Here is a 6950-nt window from a genome sequence, read left to right on the forward strand (position 1 = left end):
CAGCGTGTGGGCCCCGTCTCTGTCATTGGGGTGACAGGTGAGTAGACGGTGGAAGCCCCAGGGTGGGACCCAGTGGGAGGATCACCCTCTCTCTGGTGGTGGGTGAGTGGGATGCAGGAGACCCTCTGCTGGAGGCTGGGCCATGGGGCCCTTTGTGCCTCCCCACCCCCCAGCTCCCTGAAGACCAACGGGTCCTCCTGGGCAGAGAAGGGCCACCCTGAGCAGTACCAGTGGCTGCCCTGGGTCCCAGAGCTGCTCCCAGAGGCTCCGGGCATGTTTGTGAAATGTGGACGGAGCAGCACCACCCAGCCTCCTTAGGCCCCTCTGAACTGACCTCAGGGCCCCAAGTCAGGGCCACAGCTTGGGAGAAGACCCAAGGGGACCCTGCCTCACCCTCTCTCTGTCTCCTTCTCAGCTGCAGAGGAAGAGACCCCCACCCCCACAGAGGTGGAAGAGAGCCCCAGCCCCACGGAACCCGGCACAGAGGCCCCAGAGCCCACCGAGGAGCCCCTCCTGGGGGAGCTGATGGTGACAGGATCCTCCCCAGACTCGCTGAGCCTGTCCTGGACTGTCCCCCAGGGCCACTTTGACTTCTTCACCGTTCAGTACAAGAACAGGGATGGGCGGCCCCAGGTGGTGCGTGTCAGGGGCGAGGAGAACGAGGTCACCATTGGGGGTCTGGAGCCGGGGCGCAAGTACAAGATGAACCTGTATGGCCTGTACGAGGGACAGCGTGTGGGCCCCGTCTCTGTCGTCGGGGTGACAGGTGAGTGGACGGTGGAAACCCCACGGTGGGACCCAGTAGGAGGGTCACCCTCTGATGATGCTTGAGTGGGGTGCAGGAGACCCTCTGCTGGAGGCTGAGCCATGGGGCCCTTTGTGCTCCTTCCCACCCCTGTCTTCCTGAGCACCAGTGGGTCCTCTTGAGCAGAGAAGGGCCACCCTGAGCTGTGCTGGTGGCTGCCCTATGTCCCACAACTTCCCCCAGAGGCCCTGGGCATGTTTGTGAGGTGTGGACCAAGCAGGACCACCCAGCCCCCTAAGCTCCTCTGAACTGAAGTCAGGGCTCCCAGTCAGGGCCACAGCTTCAGGGAAGACCCAAGGACATCTCCTGGGGACCCTGCCTCACCCTCTCTCTGTCTCCTTCTCAGCTACAGAGGAAGAGACCCCCAGCCCCACAGAGGTGGAGGAGACCCCCAGCCCCATAGAGCCCAGCACAGAGGCCCCGGAACCTCCCGAGGAGCCCCTCCTTGGGGAGCTGATGGTGACAGGATCCTCCCTAGACTCGCTGAGTCTGTCCTGGACCGTCCCTCAGGGCCACTTTGACTTCTTCACCGTTCAGTACAAGGACAGGGACGGGCAGCCCCAGGTGGTGCGTGTCACCGGCGAGGAGAACGAGGTCACCATTGGGGGTCTGGAGTCAGGGCGCAAGTACAAGATGAACCTATATGGCCTGCTCGAGGGGCAGCGCGTGGGCCCTGTGTCCACGGTGGGCATCACCGGTGAGTGAGGGCTGAGGGTCTCAGGGGAGCATCACCTTCTCCTCCTGGGCAACCCAGTTGACTGTTCTCTTTCGCCACCCCTGAGAGTTCAGGCCTGGCTCCTCTTTCATGCCCTCCCTCCAGGGCCCCAGTCCAGTGGTTTGGCCTTTGCCAGCTTCAGTCTGATCATCCACACTCAGAGCCTCCTTCTTATGGTCATCCACTGGCCACTTCTGAGGTGAAATGTTTCAGGCACAGCCAAGTCTGACTTTACCAGAATTTGCTTCTCTTTCCATCTTAATCACAGCATTCTTTGTTATAACCACCACAAAAAAAAACAAAAAATCTGAAAGAAACAACCCACCATCCAACCACACTGGGATGTTTAAATAATTAGGCGACATCTCTAAGATGAGCTATGTCATCATTGAAATGTTTTAAGACAATTACTTCATAACATTACTTTGAAAAAATCCCCGTAAGTTTTATAAAGATGCTCATCACAACCACCTGAAAATAACGCGCATGGCAAGAAAGCTGGAAGGACACATATCCCATGGGTGTATAGTTTGTGGGACAGAATAGAATGTTCCAGCACTTTTATTCTGTTTTATTCTATTCCGTGTTGTCCAAATTTTCTTAAATGACAAGCATTTCTTTTATAATCAGGGAACAATTTTTTTTATATAATATCTTCTCCTCCCTTGTACTCCTTGCTTTTCCCCCCCGTCACTCTTGCAACTTATTTCCTTTCTAATTGTATAAAAGTTACAACTTCTGGTCCCTAAAAAATTAGGGAAAACATCACAAGGTGAATTAAATTCCAGAAACGCACGCAGGCTGGCTTTTCTAAGTCATCGTCAGCCAGATTCTCATCCTGTGCGAGTGTTTCACAAGGGCCCCTCTTGACGGGGACCCAGCCCCTTTGAGGGTCAATGTTTTAAGGGCGGTCGCTGCATCTGACACCGAGTGAGAGGTTTTGCGAGGTTTGCTCTCCTGTCCTGAAGAAGCTTCCAACAGAGAAACTATTTTCACTCAGCCTGCCTGACTCCTGGGGGATGGGCCTCGTTTCTACGTGTTCACAGGAAGGGGGGTACCAAGAGAATCTTCAGAAAATGGCCATTAGTATATTTCACACCCTGAAGGAAGGTTAAGTTTCATCTGCTGTTCAGTTATTTTTCCTCTCTATTTTGGCAAATTACAAGCATATACAAAGAGGGCAGTAGAAGGGACCCGTGTTCCCACTCCACATCCCCAACCGGATTATTAATTTTTATAGTCCTGGGTTTCTTTTTAAGTCTTTAAGTCTTTTCTAGTGAAAAGAATATAGCAACATGATGAAAAGTTTGGAAAACAGGAAGAAAACCTCTCATCAGACCACCATGTGAGCTGATTGATAGCCGTCATTAGTAACAATGTGCATTACATCCTCTCTTTCTGCATTTTCCACTCAGTGCCTGTTTTAAAGTTGCAGAGTGTTCATGTAATTCTTGGCTCTTGCTTTCTTTGTATACAAGGTACATTGTGAGCATTTATCCTGTGGCTGTACAACCTGCATTAATCATCATTTTAATGGGGGTTTGATGCTTCACGGTGAAAGTGCCATAACAAAATTAATCATCTTCTCCGGGTCATTTGGGTCCCTGACACATTTTGCTGTCATGAATAATGCCATGATGAACTCCCATGACACAACTTTTTCCTGGTTTTTAATGATTTTCTTAGGATAGCTGCCCAGAAATGGGATTATTGGGTCAAAGGAAATGAGCATTATTTTGGCTCCTGACACATATGTCCAAATTGTGGTGCCTGCCAGCCAGGACATGATGGCTGTTGGGAGCCTGTCTTAGCTGTCTGTCAATCAGTTACCTAATGGCTAATCCCAAGGCTACAGGAGCCCAAGGAGTATATTTGCTAGATGCCCTTTGTTGTCCCTATTGACATCACGAGCAAAGCAAGTTGCCACGTAAGTCTGCATCCTCCATCTCTTCTCTCAGCCTTCCAGGATGTTGAGGAGACCCCCAGCCCCACGGAACCCAGCACAGATGCTCCGGAGCCCCCCGAGGAGCCCCTCCTAGGGGAGCTGACGGTGACAGGATCCTCTTCAGACTCACTGAGCCTGTCCTGGACCGTCCCCCAGGGCCACTTCGACTTCTTCACTATGCAGTACAAGGACAGGGACGGGCAGCCCCAGGTGGTGCGTGTCAGGGGCGAGGAGAGTGAGGTCACCGTTGGGGGCCTGGAGCCGGGGCGCAAGTACAAGATGAACCTGTATGGCCTGTACGAGGGGCAGCGTGTGGGCCCCGTGTCCGCGGTGGGCGTGACCGGTGAGTGGACGGTGGAAGCCCCAGGGTTGGACCCAGTGGGAGGATCACCCTATCTTGGTGATGCGTGAGTGGGATGCAGGAGACCCTCTGCTGGAGGCTGAGCCTTGGGCCCTTTGTGCTGTCCTCATCCCCAGATCTCTGAGGACCAACAGGTCCTCCTGGGCAGAGAAGAGCCTCTATGAGGAGTGCTGGTGGCTGCCCTGGGTCCCACAGCTGCCCCCAGAGGCTCCGGGCATGTTTGTGAGATGTGGCCCAAGCAGGACCACCCAGCCCCCTAGGCTCCTCTGAACTGACCTCAAGGCCCCCAGTCAGGGCCCCGGCTTCAGAGAAGACCCAAGGACGTCTCCTGAGGACCCTGCCTCACCCTCTCTGTCTCTCTCTTTCTCAGCTGCAGAGGAAGAGATCCCTACCTCCACTGAGGTGGAGGAGACCCCCAGCCCCACAGAACCTAGCACAGATGCTCCGGAGCCCCCCAAGGAGCCCCTCCTTGGGGAGCTGATGGTGACAGGATCCTCCCCAGACTCGCTGAGCCTATCCTGGACCGTCCCCCAGGGCCACTTCGACTTCTTCACCGTTCAGTACAAGGACAGGGACGGGCGGCCCCAGGTGCTGCGTGTCAGGGGCGAGGAGAACGAGGTTACCGCACGAGGCCTGGAGCCGGGGCGCAAGTACAAGATGAACCTGTATGGCCTGCACGAGGGACAACGTGTGGGGCCTGTGTCCACGGTGGGCACGACCGGTGAGTGAAAGCAGGGGTGGGGCAGGGAGGGGAAGACAAGCCCTAGAAGACTTTCCCTTTACTACCATCTTCGTGAAAACATAAGTATTCTTGGCAGCATGTCTTCTTTTGCATATCAGATGGCCCGGATCTTGTTAAAAGGCAGATTTGGATTCAGCAGGTTTGGGCTGAGCCCACAGATTCTGCATTTCTAATGAGATCCTCAGTGATCCTGATGCTGCTGGTCCGAGGACCACACTTTGAGTAGCAAAACTCTTCACAACAAAGGAATTGGACACTTTCTTAGAATGTGTTGGAGAGAATTGTACTCTCTTCCGTGATCCCTCATGGAGGCTCAGCCTCTATGTAGCTGTCTGGAGGCTGTGAAGGAAGATGGAAGGTGCTCAGAATGCAGCGTCTGCACTGAAACACCCCAGGCCTCGTGGTTTGAGTATTACCAGACTTATGACTCCAAGGGGTCAACAAAGATGTGGGTGCCCGCACCATGGGAGTTCACTGGGTAAACCTTGAACACAGCAGAGAGACAAGTTCTTATCCTAATGGGGCTCACAGTTGTGGGGAGACAGGCTGTGGACCAGCAAATCAGGCAAAAGGCCATGTGTGTATGACAGGAACCCCAGGGCCAGGCCGAGACTAGCAGCAAAACCTAAGCCAGCCGGCTCAAAGGACAGCCGAGACCTAAGGTCAGGGAGCTGTTAGCTTGGTGACAGCTAGACATGGGATGACAAGTGTGTCAGATCAATATCACAGCTGGTGCAAAGGTCTGGAAACTAGGAACATCATGGCATGAGAAGAACTGAGATGATTTTGTATGAAATCCTTTGAGTCAAGGAGATAGTCTTGAGATGAGGGTGGAAAGGTCGGGACAGCTCAGGAAGCCAGAGAGTCCTCCTGGGATAAAAGAGGTTTGCTGCACAGTTTTAAGCTAAGATTGACACCATCAGATGCATTTAAAGGCTCATTCTGGCTGCCTTGTGAAGAACAGATGTGAGAGGGAGGCAGAGAGACCAGCAGGGAGGTTGTAACCCAGGTAAGAGGGGAGGGTGGCCAAAACCGGGATGATGGGGCTGCAGCTGTGGGCAGTGAAGAGATTCGGAGGATCTTAGGAGAGAGAGTTAGACACTCTGAGTCCCACGGCAGATGGGGACAGGAACAGGTCCAGGAGGCCTCCAAGTTTCTGGTTGGGGAAGGGGCTTCTGAGCAGTTGGAAGCAAAGACATGAACCAAAGGGAGTGAGATGCCAATGAGACCCCACTGGAGGGAGGCTCAAGGGACAGTAACCACGTGGGCCTGGGTTCAGAGGAGAGGTGGGTGCTGGAGACAAAGGGAGAGGTCACAGGGGTGTTGGCAGGTGGTAGATGAGGATGAGATGATAGGAAGGCTGACGTTAAAGAGACCAGAAAGAATAGATGACTTAGAGCCACTGTGGACAGCAACATTCTGCCCCTTATTACCTTACTTTTATGATACACGCCCTTTATATGCTGAACTGAGGAGATCTCACCTGACGCCGAATGTTTCTGTCAAGCTCCAGACTACGAAGCTATAATCACCCAAGCCCCGCCCAGTGAGGCCACCGAACCTCCCATCAAACCACGCCTGGGGGAGCTGGCAGTGACAGATGCCATGCCTGACTCCCTGGGCCTCTCCTGGACAGTCACCGAGGGCCACTTTGACCACTTCCTGGTCCAGTACAAGAATGGGGACGGGCAGCCCAAGGCGGTGCGGGTGCCGGGGCATGAGGACAGGGTCACCATCTCGGGCCTGGAGCCAGACCACAAGTACAAGATGAACCTGTACGGCTTCCACGGCGGCCAGCGCATAGGTCCTGTCTCCACTGTTGGTTTAACTGGTGAGTGTGCAGTGGGATGCTGGGCCCTGCCCTAGGCTGGACTCAGTTTCACTTTTATTCTCAGTATTCGGGTGTTTTTGTCCCAGAGCTCCTGAGACCGGTTCTGCTGGTGTCGTCACTGCAAGCCTTTGGTGTCACCCCAGCCGTCTTACCCTTTACAATGGGCTTTTGCGGTCTTTGCAGAGGCAGCCCACCAGAGAAATAACACAGACTCAGGCGTACCTGGGGCTGATCCTAGCCTCAGCACATTTGAGCTGTGTGACCTCAAGAGAGTCACTCAACCTCCCTGTGCCTCTCTTCCCTCATTTGTAAAGAGGCAATAGGCACATCTGTCTTGCAGGGTGGGCATGAGTGTGGACACTACGTTAAGTAACTACAGGCTTCCCCTTCTGAGGAAGAGAATTAGTTCCTGAAAACCCTTGGGGGGAATGCTCTAATTCTCATTGATTTCAGTGGGTGAAATTGTATGTGTTCCCCAAGCTCCAAATTGATACCTATTCATGCGAAATCAACACTGACTCCTGCTGGCATGGATCCTGTTACTTCCAGAG

General features: G+C 53.8%; 1 protein-coding gene across 1 annotated transcript; it reads left to right on the forward strand.

Annotated features, from left to right (window-relative positions):
• Positions 1-6: 6 nt before the first annotated feature.
• LOC124232586 (tenascin-X-like) lies at positions 7-6473 on the forward strand. The gene is made up of 6 exons (XM_046649535.1): positions 7-37; positions 416-766; positions 1152-1502; positions 3479-3808; positions 4197-4547; positions 6076-6473. Exons 2-6 carry the CDS (start codon positions 526-528, stop codon positions 6432-6434), a joined length of 1632 nt encoding a protein of 543 aa, XP_046505491.1. The 5' UTR covers positions 7-37; positions 416-525; the 3' UTR covers positions 6435-6473.
• Positions 6474-6950: the final 477 nt, after the last annotated feature.

This window comes from Equus quagga, unplaced genomic scaffold (genome assembly GCF_021613505.1).
Source record: "Equus quagga isolate Etosha38 unplaced genomic scaffold, UCLA_HA_Equagga_1.0 HiC_scaffold_8121_RagTag, whole genome shotgun sequence".
Lineage (NCBI taxonomy): Eukaryota > Metazoa > Chordata > Mammalia > Perissodactyla > Equidae > Equus > Equus quagga.

What these genes read in the sequence shown, in the direction of transcription:
- LOC124232586 (XM_046649535.1), top strand. Translation starts at nt 526, where the DNA reads ATGGTGACAGGATCCTCCCCAGACTCGCTGAGCCTGTCCTGGACTGTC. An exon ending in GTCCGCGGTGGGCGTGACCG is followed by an intron (nt 3,809 to 4,196) that starts GTGAGTGGACGG and finishes TCTCTTTCTCAG; the next exon opens with CTGCAGAGGAAGAGATCCCT. An exon ending in GTCCACGGTGGGCACGACCG is followed by an intron (nt 4,548 to 6,075) that starts GTGAGTGAAAGC and finishes GTTTCTGTCAAG; the next exon opens with CTCCAGACTACGAAGCTATA.